The sequence below is a fragment of the Felis catus genome, chromosome B4, assembly GCF_018350175.1.
Source record: "Felis catus isolate Fca126 chromosome B4, F.catus_Fca126_mat1.0, whole genome shotgun sequence".
NCBI classification, from domain to species: domain Eukaryota; kingdom Metazoa; phylum Chordata; class Mammalia; order Carnivora; family Felidae; genus Felis; species Felis catus.
The window spans coordinates 43072874-43089965 of NC_058374.1; the positions used below are offsets into that span (position 1 = coordinate 43072874).

The window sequence follows — 17092 nt, forward strand, 5'->3', positions numbered from 1 at the left end:
TTAAGGGCTCTATAGAAACTTTTAAGACTCTGACAGGCAGTTTCAGAGATCTGTTCATCTTGTGGCTGCCCGAAGCAAGGCTCATAAATAAGTTCCCTTGCTTATTAAGTCTGACACCTAGTAATCTGGAGTGGTGGACCCCTTTCTTCCGTCTTTCATTGCCCTCAATGTGTGAGTGGGGGCCAATTTCAGATTTCACTGGGGAAATTCATGAGATCACAACCAACAGGGTGGAAGGCAAGGGAGGTTTTTGCTTTTTTTTTTGTCCCCATGACCTTCAAGTATTTCTTTCGAAGGCCCTAATTCATACCTGGAATATATTTGGAGCTCTCATTTAGTGCGGCTAAATTATAATGACTTCTTCAATAGAGTGCACGGCAGGGTGCAAGGTACTTTCGTGAACAGTATCCCATTTGATTTTTGCAATCAACTTTATTTTTAATTTTTTTAACTTTATTTATTTATTTTAAGAGAAAGAGAGCGGGAGAGAATCCCAGGCAGGCTCCGCACCGTCAGGGAGAAGCCCGATGCGGGGCTCAATCTCACAAACCTCAAGATCATGAATGATCCGAGCTCAATTCAAGAGTCTGAGGCTTAACCGACTGAGCTACCCAGGCGCCCCGCACTCAACTTTAACCTAGGATGTGGTAACCATTGCTTTCAGGATCAGAGAGACTTGAACATGTTCTTAGCCTGAGAGGAAAGAATGAGTGTTTTGACTGGTGAAATCTGAGTTGAAGGGGGTGAGTCAATAAAAGGAGGGAAGATCAGATTAAAAAACAACAACAACAACGGATAGAGCCATCATATATTTATAACCTTGATCTAGCTTTTTCTTTTATGCTGAGTAAAAGAAGCCAGACACGAAGAGTCACACATTTATGTAAAATGTCCAGAATCGGTAAATCCAAGCAGACAGAAAGACTGGGTTGCAGGGGCTAGGATGGGAGAATGTTGCCTGATGGGAACCTGGTATCATTTAGGGGTAGCGGAAATATTCCGGAACTAAGTAGAGGTGAACTATTCACTTTTATTTTCATTCATTCATTCAATCATTCATTTTTATCTTAGAGAGAGATTGAGAGTCCCAGGCAGGCTCCACATTCAACGTGGAGCCTGTTGAGGGGCTCAATCCTGTGACCCCGGGATCATGACCTGAGGTGAAATCAAGAGTGAGACGCTCAACCGACTGAGACACCCAGGCGCCAAACTTTTATTTATGCTTAAAATCTTACTTATTTACTTATTCTTAATTTTTTTAAATGTTTATTTCCGAGAGAGACAGAGACACAGAGCGAGTAGGGGAGGGGCAGAGAGACAGAGACAGAATCCGAAGCAGGCTCCAGGCTCCGAGCTGTCAGCACAGAGCCCAATGCGGGGCTCGAACTCACGAACTGCGAGATCATGACCTGGGCTGAAGTCAGACACTCAACCGACTGAGCCACCCAGGCGCCCCTTTTTAACTTTATTTGTAAGTAATCTCTACACACAATAAGGGGCTCGATATCAAGAGCCACGTTCTCTACCGACTGAGCTGGCCAGACACCCCTATTTACTTTTAAATGGCTTATTTTAGGTGAATCTCACTTCAATAAATTATTTCTATGGGGGGACTAACGAGCAGGCCCCAATTATCTCCCCCAGAAAAGGCCCCAGGGCAGGGAGCAGCAAAGGTTCCCGCTCCCACCCAACCCCTTACACTGAGGGCCTACCTGCAGGGGACCTGGTTGTATGTTTCCCAGTCTTCAGTCCCTGAGCTAGCCCACTCCCTGTCCCCTCCCCACCCCACTGCCACCCCACCACCTTCTTTGTGCTGAGCACACCTCCCACACTCTGTGCTTCTGTCTCTCTGTCTGTCTGTCTGTCTGTCTCTCTCTCTCTCACACACACACACACACACACACACACACTCACCTGCCTAGGTCTGAGGCCAGCCTGGGTTGGCAACCCAGGGCAGGCCTGGACCAGGTCGGAGGGTGCAGACAGCTGCCAAGCAGAGCCCTTAGGCAGAGTTCCTTAGCACGGAGGGGTAGGCAGCAGGCCCAGGCCCTGTCCCTGGGTAGAAGACAGGCCAGGGAACGGAAGGAGCGCTCAGCCCTCTTAAAGGAGCCAGAGGCAGGGGAAGGGCTGGGAGGGGTGTTATATTCAGCGGACGGGTGAAGCTAGGCTTCTGAGGGCATCGCTAGCCCAGGGTCCCAGCACTGACCGCAAAGCGGGAGGCGTGGCAGCACAGCCTCAGGCACAATGGGCAAAGAGGACAAGGACGGGGCAGACACCCTGGCCTGGGACATGGGAGCGTGGCTCCGTGATGACAGTTTTCCTAGCCTGGGAGGAGTTCTCACTCAGGCACTCAGGATTCCGGGGTCCAGCCAACAGCAACTCTGGCGCCACGAGATCAGGGCCTGGGGAGGTCAGGGTGGGGGGGCAGGACGAGGGGCGGGGCTGTAGCCCACCCTGCAAGAGGGGTGGGGGCCAGGGCATAGCCCTCCCCAGCTTGAAGGGGAGCACCCAGAGCCACCGCTGAACGGCAGGGCCCATGGCCTTCGGTGTCTCTGTGGAAATAAAGAGGTTGCTGATCAAGGCCGCAGTAGTAGAAACGGAAGCTGTTTTCTGAGCACTGTTCCCAGTTAGGGCCGGTGCCCAGAGCGGGGCTCCCGGGATGATCTCCATCTAGTAGACGTAACCTTGGTACAGCTTTTAACATAAACTACTAAGCTACTATTCTGAGTTATAATTATGTCAAAAGAAACCCTGACCTCACCTATAACTCTATCACACCCCTGAGCCATCAATGGTGATAACCAGAAAGTCATGTTTTGTCTTACTCTAATGGGAAAAAAACTTTTTTAATTTATTTTTGGGGGGAGGGGGGTGGGAGGGAGGGGAGGGTGGGTGATGGGTATCGAGGAGGGCACCTTTTGGGATGAGCACTGGGTGTTGTATGGAAACCAATTTGACAATAAACTTCATATATTGAAAAAAAAATATTTTTTTTAATTTACATCTAAGTTAGTTAGCATATAGTGCAACCATGATTTCAGGAGTAGATTCCTTAGTGCCCCTTACCCATTGAGCCCATCCCCCCCTCCCACAACCCCTCCAGTAACCCTCAGTTTGTTCTCCATATTTAAGAGTCTCTTCTGTTTTGTCCCCCTCCCTGTTTTTATATTATTTTTGTTTCCCTTCCCTTATGTTCATCTGTTTTGTCTCTTAAAGTCCTCATATGAGTGAAGTCATAGGATTTTTGTCTTTCTCTGACTAATTTCACATTTAAAAATTTCAAAGAGGTGGGGGCACCTGGCTCGGTCCGTCAGTGGAGCATGCGACTCTTGATCTTAGGGTTGTAGGTCCGAGTCCCACAGTGGGTGTAGACATTACTTAAAAATAAAAATCAAATCCTTAAAGGGTCGCCTAGGTGGCTCAGTTGGTTAAGCGTTCAACTTCGGCTCAGGTCACAATCTCATGGGTTTGTGAGTTCAAGCCCCCCATCAGGCTCTGTGCTGACAGCTCAGAGCCTGGAGCCTCCTTTGGATTCTGTGTCTCTCTCTGTGCCAACCCTGCTCGCACTCTCTCTCTCAAAAATAAATAAACATAAAAAAAAGTAATAAAATTCTTTAAAAAATTGTTTTTCAAAGAGGTGAACAGGTAAAGTTATGGAGGTGGAGAAGAAGGTATAAGAAATTTGAAATACTCCCACATCAGTATTTCAATAGAGAGCATTAGGAGTATATAAACACCACATATAAAACACAAGTTGATACAGCCTCGAATATTTCCCAGGTTATAACCAAAAATGCAGCATGTGTAGCTGAGAGAGGCAGGCACAAATTGAGGGTTAGATGTTTAGGGACTGGTACTTTTTTCTTTAAAAAAATGTGTTTTTTTTAAGTTTATTTATTTTGAGAGGGAGAGAGAGAGAGAGTGCGGGGGAAGGGCAGAGAGAGAGGGAGAGAGAATCCCAGGTAGGCTCTGTACTGTCAAGCACAGAGCCCGATGCAGGGCTTGAACTCATGAACCTGTGAGATCAGGACCTGAGGCAAAATCAAGAGTCCGACACTTAACTGACTGAGCCACCCAGGCCCCCCCCCACTCTTTTTTTTTTTCTTATGGGAAGTAGGATTTATTGATGGGCATGAATAAGGAGGGGGTAGTGTTGTTGGGGTTCTCACGAGTGCCGAGCTCACCATTTGTTCAGGGAGCCACGATTAGGGATGCGTGTGACCCCACAGCCATCTGGGATGAGCTACTTTTCAGCCCCCATGTCTTCAAATTCATCCACATTAAACTTAGGAAAGCCCCACTTCTTGGAAATGTGGATCTTCTGGCGGCCTGGAGACTTGAACTTGGCCCTTCCTAGGACCTCAATCACATGCTTCTTGTTCTGCAACTTGGTACAGATGGACACGATGACTTGGCCAGTGTGGACCCTGGCCACCATGCCCTGGGGCTGCCCAAAAGCGCCCAACATACCCGTCTGGAGTTTGTCAGCCCCAACGCAGGAAACATCGTGTTGACGGGGATGATGGAGAAGAGCGGAGCCAAACGTGGATGTGTTGGCTTTTCACCATGTACCTGTTGGCACAAATAAGGGCAGCCTCCAGGGCTGCAGAGGAGAGCTTCTCGTATTCATCTGACCCCATGCGGCCTTACAGTGGGAACTCATCCACTTTTGTCTTCTTCCACTTCCGGTCAAAGATTTGGATTTTAGCATCGGGCGCCTCTGCAGAAAGGGGACTTTAAACACGACTTGTTCTTACAATATCAGTAACACTGGGCGGAGCAGTGGCCCATAGCAACTTCAGAGGTGGGCTGAAGAAAAAGAGAAACTGGTACTTGTTGATAAAATCACATTAATTTTTTTTTAATGTTTATTTTTGAGAGAGAGAGAGACAGACCGGGAGTGGGAGAGGGGCAGAGAGAGGGAGGCACAGAATCTGAAGCAGGATCCAGGCTCTGAGCTGTCAGCACAGAGCCCGACGCGGGGCTTGAACTCATGGACCGCGACATGATGATCTGAGCCGGAAGTCAGACATTCAACTGACTGAGCCACCCAGGCGCCTCGATAAAATCACATTATTTCCCAGCCATTCAGATTGCTCATTTATGGTGTAGGGTGATGATCAAGTGAGGTAATACATTAAAAATTGTCTACATACATCTACATAAATAATACATAAAAATTCTATATACAAGCTAGTCTAATACTTTGAAAAATGTTGATGTTGTTCTTAAGTTTTTCCTCTCATGACGTTCTGCCAATAGGTAACACAGAAAAGGCAAGTGTCCTAAATATTCAGCATCTAAGGAACAAAAAGACAAAATTATTAATTCTATAGTGCGATCAATAAACGTTTAATGGCCATAGTTGTATATTTGATAATATGACTCCATTGCAAATGCAGTGTATGCATATGCGTTTTTGTGTGTTGAGCAGAATAACAAAGAGGACAAGGACAATCAATGATTCTCTGTGTCACTGGCTGGAACGTGAAAAAAAAAATTTTTTTTTTTAAGTTTCTTTATGTTGAGAGAGAGAACTAGAGAGCACGAGCAGGGGAGGGGCAGAGATGGGAAGAGGAGGGAAGAGGAGGGGAGAGAAATCCCAAGCAGGCTCCGTGTTGTTAGCATGGAGCCCAACTCAGGGCAGGATCTCAGGAAACCTGAGATCCTGACCTGAGCTGAAACCAAGAATTAGATGCTTAACCAACTAAGCCACCCAGGCACTCTCCCCTCCTCCGCCTTTTTTTTTTTTTTTTTTACATGTATTCTTACTTTATTAAATCTTATTAGTATTCTTTAATGGAAAACACACAAATGAGTAGGCTACATTGAAGAAATCTTATTTTTATAAGAAGCCTTTAAGATGCTTCCAGGTATTATCTTCAGTAATGCTTGTTATCTTTATTCTGGGACTCCAGGTCATATTCAGCCCCTACAGCTACCACAAATGCAGCAAATCCCTATTTGAATCCTCGTAATAATGCACCAGCAAAGGAAACATTGTTTGCAAAGCCACCCATGTATCTCCAAGTTTCATTGCGGCCCAATGGATCCCTTAGCCCTTGTTCTGGACCGTTTCTAATGGTGTCCCTTTTATCTTCCATTATTTATAATCTGGAAGTTCTAGTTTACTATGATCATGTCCTTGGGCCATATCTGGCGGCAATCTGACCTCTCACGACATCCAATATTCAACCCTGTAGTCGGAACCAAGTGGGAAATGGTGGAACATGAAAAGTTTATGGGAAATCCAATAACTATGGAAACACAATCTGTCTCTAAAAGTCAATAAATTCCTTTTTTTTACTTCCTTACAACCAAGTAGTCTACATATAACACATTCTTACCTCTTAGGTCTCTTCTTATGTTTCCTCTTGTACATCACTTTATTGTATTTCTTCCTCCTTTTATGAAACCACTGCTTTATCTGCAAAAAAATAAGGTGGGGAGGTGATGAATCAAGGAATAAGGTATTGGCCTGTCTGGGTAAAAATACTCCACAGGTGACTCTGTCAACGAAGAAATATGTTGTCATACCTGTTTTACTGTCATATTAAATTCAAATGCAAGTGATCGGCTATCTCCCATTGTGGGGCATTTGTTTAACTTAAATGTTGCCCAGAGAGTGTCCATGAGGGGCTTACTGACTAATCTTTCCTGGGGATGTTGTTCTTCATTTTCTTCTTCCATTTCTTGTTCTTCTTCCAGTTTCTCTTCTAGTTCCTCCTTTTTTTCTTCCCCTTCTCTTTCATTCCATTTTTTCTTTCCCTTTCGTTCATCATCACTATGGTTCCTATTTGATTGTTCTGGGTTTTGATCACAAAGCACATCTGGTTCTTTCTGTATAGCAAAATCTGTGAAATAAAATCAAACAGCAGCTAAATTTGACTTTTAGATCATAGTCAACATTCTTCAGTGTGAGACTATATATTTGATTTTCATAAAATATGAGTGTTGTACATTGTTGGAAAAAAGAGAGAAAAGAAAAAGTCAAGTTATGAAAATCAGTGAAGATTTTCATAAAAATATCATTTTAAAAATGATTTACTTTCGGCAGTGCCTGGGTGGCTCAGTTGGTTAAGTGTCGGACTTTGGCTCATATCATGATCTCAGGGTCCATGAGTTCGAGCCCTGCATCGGGCTCTGTGCTGGCAGCTCAGAGCCTGGAGCCTGCTTCGGATTCTGTGTGTGTGTCTCTCTCTGTCCCTCCCCCACTCATGCTCTCTCTTTCAAAAATGAATAAACATTAAAAATTTTTTAAATAATTTCCTTTTGGATTTAAATATAGACAGAGTACGGAAAGCGGCTAGGTATTGAAATTAACAATCCCTTTGTTATGTTAAAAAATAAGTTATCTTGATATAAATAAGTTATGAATGACCTTATTTAAAGGACTATTCAGGTTTTTTATTTCCTCTTATGAGAGTTTTGGTAAAATATACAGTCTTTAGAAATTCGTTCATTATGTTTTGGTTTTCCTAGGATTGTTATTGTTATTATTTTTAAAAACATTTTTAATGTTTATTTATTCTTGACAGAGAGAGAGTGAGACAGAGCACAAGCAGGGGAGGGGCAGAGAGAGGGGGAGGAGACACAGAATTTGAAGCAGGCTCCAGGCTCTGAGCTGTCAGCAGAGAGCCAGGTGCGGGGCTCAAACTCACGAACCATGAGGTCATGACCTGAGCCGAAGCTGGACGCTTAACCGACTGAGCCACGCAGGTGCCCCCCTAAGATTGTTATTATTGATAATGATAATGATTATGATTGTTTTAAGTAAGCTCTACACTCAATGTGGGGCTTGAACTCCCGACCCTGTGATCAAGAATTGCATTTTCTGGGGGTGCCTGGGTGGCATAGTAGGTTAAGTGTTCGACTATTGATTTTGACTCAGGTCATGATCTCATGGTTCGTGAGTTTGAGCCCTGCATTGGGCTCTGCACTGGTAGGATGGAGCTTGCTTGGGGTTCTCTCTCTCTACTCTCTCTCTGCCCCTCCCTCCCTTACGCATTCTCTTTCTCACTCTCTCTCTCAGATAAATAGGTAAACTTAAAAAAAATAACAAAGACACATAAGAAAAAGAACATAATTAGAAACATAATAGAAAGCAATAGTAATTAAGACAGTAAAGTATTATTGTACAGATGGACCAATTAACTCCTGGAACTGAAAGGGAGTCTAGAAACAGACCCATGGATATAATCAAAAGTTGATATATGATAGAGGAGAACTATAGGTCAGCAATAAGCTATTTAATAAATACTGCTAGAAAAGATTGATAAAATTTATATTAAAAATTGTAACTGCTGGGGCCCCTGGGTGGCTCAGTCAGTTTAGCATCCAACTTTGGCTCAGGTCATGATCTCGCGGTTCGTGAGTTCGAGTCCCATATCGGGCTCTGTGCTGACGGCTCAGAGCCTCCAGCCTTCTTCGGATTCTGTATCGCCCTCTCTCTGCCCCTCCCCTGCTCGCCCTCTATCTTTCCCTCCCTCAAAATAAATAAACATTAAAAAAAATTTATAAGAAACTGCTATTCACCAAAGATCTCAGAAATAACATGAAAAGCCATAAATCTAGGGAAATTTTTTGTAACAGATAACTGACAAATTATTGGTATCTACAATATACTAAGAATTCCCATTAATTAATAAGTAAAAGAAAAGCAATCCAACAGAAAAAAAAAAAGTAGAGTGGGGGCAAGAGTCAGAATAGCCAGAATAGCTCTAAATGGCCACTATTTTAGAAAGAATTTTAACCTCAATAATAATCAGGATGAAGATAAGAATGAAATGTCATTTTGTACCCACATGGGAGGCAGAAATGAAGAAATCTAATAACACCAAGTGTTAGTGGTGGATTGACAAAACTTAAAAAAAATTTTTTTTTAATGTTTATTCATTTTTGAGAGAGAGAGAGAGTACGAGCAGGGGAGGGGCAGAGAGAAAGGGAGACACAGAATCGGAAGCAGGTTCCAGGCTCTGAGCTGTCAGCACAGAGCCCGAGGGAGGGCTTGAACTCACAAACCCACAAGATCATGACCTGAACCAAAGTCGGTGCTTAACCAACTGAGCCACCAGGTGCTCCCGAAAGCTTTTTTTTAAAGGAACATTTGTATATTTTGGGTGAAAGCGTATAAATCCGAGTTGCTTAGGAAACAATTTAACACATTTTTAGAAAAGTATACATTCTCAGGGCACCTGAGTGGCTCAGTCAGTTGACTGTCTAACTTCGGCTCAGGTCATGATCTCACAGTTGGGGCGTTCAAGCCCCGTGTCAGGCTCTGTGCTGACAGCTCAGAGCCTGGAGTCTGCTTCGGATTCTGTGTCTCCCTCTCTCTCTGCCCCTCCCCCGCTTGTGCTCTGTCTCTGTGTCTCAAAAATGAATAAATGTAAAAAAAAAAAAAATTAAAAAAAATAATGTAATAGCATTGACTTAAAAAACAGAAGTGGAAATAATCCAGTGTCCGTTGTCAGAATGAAGTTAATGAATTAAAGCTACATTCAACCAGTTAATTTTAGAAACATAATTTTGAGTAAAACAACAAGTCTCAAAAGTACATAGTAATTAATGTTTTTTAATTTTTTTATTTTTTATTATTATTTTTTTCAACGTTTATTTATTTTTGGGACAGAGAGAGACAGAGCATGAACGGGGGAGGGGCAGAGAGAGAGGGAGACACAGAATCGGAAACAGGCTCCAGGCTCCGAGCCATCAGCCCAGAGCCCGACGCGGGGCTCGAACTCACGGACCGCGAGATCGTGACCTGGCTGAAGTCGGACGCTTAACCGACTGTGCCACCCAGGCGCCCCAATATTTTTTTAAAGCTCAAAAAACACATAATATTATTGAAGGGTGCATAAATATGTGATAAAAACTATAAAACTAGGGCAATAATATAATTCAGGGAGATGGTTGGAAAAACAGCACAGGATAGAGGAGACATACATATGAGTAGATGAAATGTAGGGGTAATGCTATACTTATATTGGTAAATGTTATATTACTCTATTATTTAATACATAGTATATATTAATATACAGTTTTATAAAATATATTGTTTTTTGTTGGTTGGTCCTTTCGTGTTCATGTCATTAATTTCCTTATAAATTAAGTATATATCAAATATGTTTTTGTATATTTCAAGCATTACATGTTTTTTAATGTTTTATTTATTTTTGAGAGAGAGAGAGAGAGAAAGAGAGAGCACAAGTAGGGGAGGGACAGGGAAAGAGGGAGACAGACAATCCAAAGCAGGCTCCCGGCAGTGAGCCTGATGTGGAGCTCGAACTCACAAACCACAAGATCATGACCTAAACCAAAGTTGGACGCTCAACTAACTGAGCCACCCAGGTGCCCCTAGCCTCCTTTTTTATACGGTAATAGTTAAAAACCTAAATCAATCATTAGTCATAGGCTCATCCCTTTTACTTTGGTTGGATTTAAGTTCTTCCTAAAACTATGTAAGAAAAACATATATTCAAATGACATCTCTTATACCCTGTTGGTGAGAGTCCAAACCAGTAAAAATCTTTTTGAAAGGAATTTGGAAGTACCTGACAAGGTGTAAAATGTACAGACTTTGATCCAGCAAATTCAAGAAATACTTGCTCCTTAGCATAAAATTGTATGTAAAAAGATGTTTATTGTAGCATCCTTATGGTAAAAGGATTGTTTATTATAGGTAATGTTATTTTTTTTAATGATTTAAAAATTTTTGAGTAATCTTTCCATCCAAAGTAGGGCTCACACTCACAATCCCAAGATCAAGAGTCGCATTCTCCACTGACTGAGCCAGCTGGGTGCCCCAGTAATGTAATTTATTTTATTTTATTTTATTTTCATTTTTTTTAAATTTGTTCTTTTTTAACATTTATTTATTTTTGAGACAGAGAGAGACAGAGCATGAATGGGGGAGGGGCAGAGAGAGAGAGGGAGACACAGAATCGGAAGCAGGCTCCGGGCTCTGAGCCATCAGCCCAGAGCCCGACATGGGGCTCGAACTCACGGACCGCGAGATCGTGACCTGAGCTGAAGTCGGACGCTCAACTGACTGAGCCACCCAGGCGCCCCATGTAATTTTTTTTAAACTAATGCTCATCAATGGGAGAATGCTGAAGGTTTTTTGTTTGTTTGTTTGTTTGTTTATTTATTTTGAGAGAAAGAGAGAGAGGGAGCACAAACAGAGGAGGGACAGAGAGAGGGAGGAAGAGAGAATCCCAAGCAGGCTCCGCACTGTCAGTGCACAGCCCGGTACAGGGCTCAAACCCACGAACTGCGAGATCACCACCTGAACTGAAATCAAGAGTCTGACGCTTAACCGACTGAGCCATCCTGGCGCCCCAGTAATGACTTTCTATGATTTGCTTATAGGCACAAGAATGATTAAGAATGGAATAAATGATAGGGAATGATTTGCTTATTATTTGATTTCTACTTAATTTGTACTTACTCCAACTTGTCGATTTTGTGAAGTTGTCACCAGCTTCCAGCCCTCGCTGATGTAGGCTCATGATTGTTTTGTCTCCTAGATGCTCTGCTTGATGTTTAGAGATAAAACAATTCTCAGCCCCAGACAATTTTATCTAAGAGAAGTCCTGAAAGAGATAAAAAGTGTATTGTTGTAGGAACACACTCAAAAGCTCTTATAAATAAATGACTGCATTTGCTATTTTTCAGAATGTTTCTAAAAAAAATTTTTTTTTAACGTTTATTTATTCTTGAGAGAGAGACATAGAGCATGAGGTGGGGAGGGGCAGAGAGGGAGGGAGACACAGAATCGGAAGCAGGCTCCAGGCTCTGAGCCATCAGCACAGAGCCCAATGCGGGGCTCCAACTCACGAGCGATGAGATCTTGACCTGAGCCAAAGTTGGACGCTTAGCCAGCTGAGCCACCCAGGTGCCCCCAGCATGTTTTTATTTATTTATTTAAAAAAAATTTTTTTTTCAACGTTTTTTATTTATTTTTGGGACAGAGAGAGACAGAGCATGAATGGGGGAGGGGCAGAGAGAGAGGGAGACACAGAATCGGAAACAGGCTCCAGGCTCCTAGCCATCAGCCCAGAGCCTGACGCGGGGCTCGAACTCACGGACCATGAGATTGTGACCTGGCTGAAGTCGGACGCTTAACCGACTGCGCCACCCAGGCGCCCCAGCATGTTTTTAATTTGAAAAAAAAAAAATCATTAAACTTACGGAGTTCACAACTTGAACCTCATTGCTCTGTTTTTGTTCAAAATACAGAAAATAAAAAAGAATTATTAGAGAATAAAAATATGTCCAAGTAGCATGCTTGCTAAAAATAAACCAAAAAAAAAAAAAAAAAAGAAAAGAAAAGAAAAGAAAAGAAAAGAAAAGAAAAGAAACCAATAAATAAAATACAGAGAATTTTTTTTAATGACTAAAATTTGAGTGACCACTAGTACGGGATTGGTTGCAATGACTCCTAATTTCAATATATCTGAAAGCATTGTTTTCCCACGTTGTGATCTCTCAAGCAAACGTAAAATGTTATCTTCTGATAATTCACAAGAGACAGTAAATATCTCCTTGAAGATTTTGGGCGCCATTATAATTTAGCAAACTAAACTTTTATTATTTTTCTCCCAACAGCCTCTGACACCTATTTCAACATTTGCGTTTCCCATTCCCCCAGGCCTCCCAGTTTCCAAACAACCCTGTATCCATCCTGGAGGGCACTGTTCAAACCCAGACCTTATTTTGCTTTAGTTTTTGCAATTAATGATCTTGTGACTGTGGGCAATTTACTATCCCTCTCTGTGTTTAGTCTCCTTGGCTGAAAATCGGCCCCATACGATTGTTGTGAGGTCCAAGAGTGCTAAAAACAGGACCAATGCTCAGAATTCAATAAACTCTTGCTTTTATGGTTGAAAGCGATAGATCTTTACAGGTCTCTGGTGCTTGGGTGATACTGATGCGGTGTGTGTAACTTGGTGGTACCTGCCATTGCCAAGTGCCCTGGATCATTCCTGCTCTCGGCATCTTCCGTTTCTGGTATCGTAGGCTACCTTTTGCCCTTTTGCTTCCCAAACACCGGCTTTCATATATAGAAACTTAACCACTTTAGTTAGAAAAAGAAATGTGCAGGGGCGCCTGGGTGGCTCAGTCAGTTGACTGTGTGACTCTTGGTTTCGGCTCAGGTCATGATTTCACGGATCGTGGGTTTGAGCCCCGCATTGGGCTCCGTGCTCACAGTGCAGAGCCTGCCTGGGATTCTTTCTCTCTCTCCATCTTTGCCCCTTGGTCTCTCTGTCTCTCTGTCTCTCAAAATAAGTAAATAAACTTAAAATAAAGGGCACTATCTCTAAAAAAAAATGTGCAAAGAAAATTTAGGAATAGGGTTATAACGCTAGCAAAATAGAATCATTAATGAGAAAAACTACATCTAGAGAGAAGGTTCAAGTTTAGGGATAAGACGTATGTCATTTACCAAGCTGCAAAAAAAATAGATTTTCTGGGGACTCATTTAATAATTTTCTTTCTTATTAAATTTTACATGCTGAAATTTCTCTTAGGGTGCCTGGTTGGCTCAGCCCAAAGAGCATGTGACTCTTGATCTCTGGGTTGTGAGTTTAAGCCTCACATTGGGTATAGAGATTACTAAAAAAAAATAAACTTAAAAAAATTTCTCTTGTGAGATTTTTTCATTTATGCAGGTCCTTTTAAAACAATTTTTTGATGTTTATTTATGTTTGAGAGAGACAGAGCATGAGCCGGGGGGGGGGGAGGGCAGAGAGAGAGGGAGACACAGAATCTGAAGCAGGCTCCAGGCTCTGAGCCCTCAGCACAGAGCCCAATGTGGGGCTCAAACTCATGGACTGTGAGATCATGACCGGAGCCACAGTCGGATGCTTAGCCGACTGAGCCACCCAGGCGCCCCTCGTTTATGCAATGGTCTTACTGGTCCACATACATTTTTCAACTGAGTATTTGTAGATAACTCTTACATATAAGGAAGCAATGAATCCAGATTCCCTAGGCTCTACCCCAGATCTACTGGATCACGTGATCTTATAAACTCTTATCTAGATGAACACTCTTATTTTTTAATGCCCTCTTTTTTTTTAAGTAAACTGTCCCCAATGTGGGGCCCGCACTCACGACCCCAAGATCAAGTGTCATATGCTGTACTGACTCAGCCAGCCAGATACCCTGTGAAGTCCTTTTTAAACAAAATTTTGATTGTATGGCCACCATTTAAAAAAATCAAGAGGTTTGGAGTGCCCGGCTGGCTCAGTTGGTAGAGTATGTGACTCTTGATCTTGAGGTTGTGAGTTCAAGCCCCATGCTGGGTATACTGATTACTTAAAAATAAAATCTTTAAGCAACAATGACAACAACAACAGAGATTCAACATCAAAATTTAAATTTCTAGATTAAAAAAAAAATCTGAAATCAGTGGTCCTAAATTCTCATGTCATCAACAATTGGCTGTATCTTGTCCTCTTTAGATGGATTCTGCTTTCTCTAATTAACTGGAGTCCACACCACCCGCTTAATTTCACCTGCCAACCACTGGCAGGCAGAAAAAAAAAAAGAAAAAAATAACACACACACACACACACACACACTCATTCTCCATTTCTGACTCAGAAGATCATATATTTTTATATAATAAAACCTCTCTTCCCATTTAACTGTTCAGCTCTGCTGTGGTCAAACTTACAGTCTGTTATTACTAAAACCCATAACTATTTTGATTTTTTAAAGTAGGCTTTATGCTTCAGGTGGTGCTTGAACTCATGATCCTGAGATGGAGAGTCACATGCTTTACTGACTGAGCCAGCCAAGAGCACCTAAAATCCACAACGATTCGAAAAATTTTGCTTTTCACTGAGGATCTCTGGCTACAAATGGCTGCAATAGGGAATACCACTGTCAGGCTAGTAGAATCCTGGAGATTTATGTTTGGTTTTGTTTTCACTTGCTTTTCCTCCACAAAATTCCAAAATCAAGGTTTATCTAAGGGGGGATGGAACAAAGGAAACAAAAACAGAGGACTTGAGAACATGCAAGGGGGCGCGGATCAGATGTTGGAGAACAGAGAGCGCCATTGAAAGAATGCAAGCACATAGATCCTAGCTTTTATCCACAGTTCTATCCTAGTCCCCGACAGATGATAGACGGATGATAGATAGATCGATAGATAGATGATAGATCAATAGATCTATAGATAGATCGATAAATTGATAGATCGATAGATGATAGGGCGATAGAGCGATAGAGCGATGATAGATAGGAACAGTCCAAACTTGCACTACTGGTAAGATTTGTAGTTAGGATTTAGGGGCGCCTGGGTGGTGCAGTCGGTTAAGCGTCCGACTTCAGCCAGGTCACGATCTCGCGGTCCGTGGGTTCGAGCCCCGCGTCAGGCTCTGGGCTGATGGCTCGGAGCCTGGAGCCTGTTTCCGATTCTGTGTCTCCCTCTCTCTCTGCCCCTCCCCCGTTCATGCTCTGTCTCTCTCTGTCCCCAAAACAAAACACGTTGTAGTTAGGATTTAAACTGATCTGCCAAAAAACAAAAACAAAAAAAACCCACACAACCAAAACACTTCATGTATTATACTATGGAATATCATGCACCAATGAAAAAGTATTAAGTAGATCAATAAAGACTAACATGGAAAGATGTTCCAGGTATATTTGGAATAAAAGAACCACTTCAAATGAACACATAAAGTAGAACAGATTTCTTGGAGAGAAAACCAAATCTTATACATGTGCACATAACCAAAGGGCTTCACCAGGGAAATACCAACATTTAAATGATAATTGAATACTTGCAAACTCGTCCCCAAAAAACCGAAGAGAAAGGAACACTTCCCAACTCATTCTATGAGGCCAGTATTAATTACCCTGTGTTATCAGTCGGGGTTTAACCAGAGAAACAGAACCAGGAGGGGATCTATATCAAGAAACTTATTAGAAGGAGTTGACTCACACGATGGTGGGAACTGTCCAGGTAAGTCTGAAATCCTTCGGGCAGCTGTCAGAACAGCCGTCAGAAGCTCCTGTCCACAGGCAGAATTTGTTCTCTTCAGGAAGCTTCAGCTGTACTCTTAAAGCCTTAACTGATGGGGGCCCCTGGGTGGTTCAGTCGGTTGAGCAACCGACTCTTGATTTGGGCTCGGGTAGTGATCTCTCAGTTCGTGAGATTGAGCCCTGTGTCAGGATTCTCTCTCTCCTTCTCTTTCTGCTCCCCTTCCTCTCTAGGTAAACACTAAAAAAAGCAAAAACAAAAACAAAAAACCCCAAAACCCAAAAACCACACACCTTAATTGATTGGATTAGGCTGAATTAGGTGTACTCAGGCCTAAGGTTATGGTAGGATAATCTTCCCTACTTTAAGTCAACTGATGAGAGATTTTAACTGTATCTAACAGATACCTTAAAAATACCAGCAATCCCTACACTAGTGTTTGATTGGGTAGCCGGGGTCTGTAGCCTAGGCATGTTGCACATAAAACTGACCATGACACCCTTATGCCAAAACCAGACAGGGAGATCAAGAAAAGAAAACGATTGATTAACAAACTTTATGAATAGCAGAAGCCAAAATCTTCAACAAAATGCTGGCGATTCAAAGCCAGCAATGTATAAGGATTATACACTGTCACCAAGTGGGATTTATGGCAGAAATGTGAGGTTGGTCCCATATCGCGAAAATCCATCAATGTAATGCCTCAGTAGAATAGAGGGGAAAAAACCATATGAACATCTCAATAGAGGCAGGAAAAACTTTCTCTAAAAGTTAAACGTACAGTCACCAGATGACCCAGCAATTTTTCTCTTAAGTACTATATGCAAGAGATATGAAAACACATGCCCACACAAAAATTTGTTATGTGAATGTTCATAGCAACAATGCTTATAATAGCCAACAAGGAGAAACAATTGAAATGTCCACCAACTGGTGAATAAGTGAAATATAGTGTATCCATACAATGGAATATTATCTAGCCACAATTGAAGGATAAACTATTAATTCATGCTCAGTGTGAATGAATCTTGAAAATATGCTGAAAGAAGCCAGACAAAAAAGGTCATATACTATACGATTCTATGTATATGAAATATC

The 17092-nt window shown here is 42.3% G+C and overlaps 1 protein-coding gene and 1 pseudogene across 1 annotated transcript; both read right to left on the reverse strand.

The window, feature by feature from the left end:
* Positions 1-4180: 4180 nt before the first annotated feature.
* LOC101096993 lies at positions 4181-4791 on the reverse strand (annotated as a pseudogene).
* A 502-nt stretch (positions 4792-5293) lies between these two features.
* On the reverse strand, positions 5294-11507 carry NANOGNB (NANOG neighbor homeobox). The gene is made up of 4 exons (XM_019835817.1): positions 11447-11507; positions 6538-6854; positions 6348-6427; positions 5294-5300 (listed from the first exon to the last, which is right to left on the reverse strand). The coding sequence occupies exons 1-4, from the start codon at positions 11505-11507 to the stop codon at positions 5294-5296; spliced, it is 465 nt and encodes a 154-aa protein (XP_019691376.1).
* Positions 11508-17092: the final 5585 nt, after the last annotated feature.

Bases quoted from the DNA above. Each gene is read 5' to 3' on its own strand.
- NANOGNB (XM_019835817.1), bottom strand. From the start codon at position 11,507: ATGAGCCTACATCAGCGAGGGCTGGAAGCTGGTGACAACTTCACAAAA. The intron at 6,855-11,446 runs GTAAGTACAAAT...TTTATTTCACAG, and splicing joins CACAAAATCGACAAGTTGGA to ATTTTGCTATACAGAAAGAA. The intron at 6,428-6,537 runs GTATGACAACAT...ATTTTTTTGCAG, and splicing joins TTAATATGACAGTAAAACAG to ATAAAGCAGTGGTTTCATAA.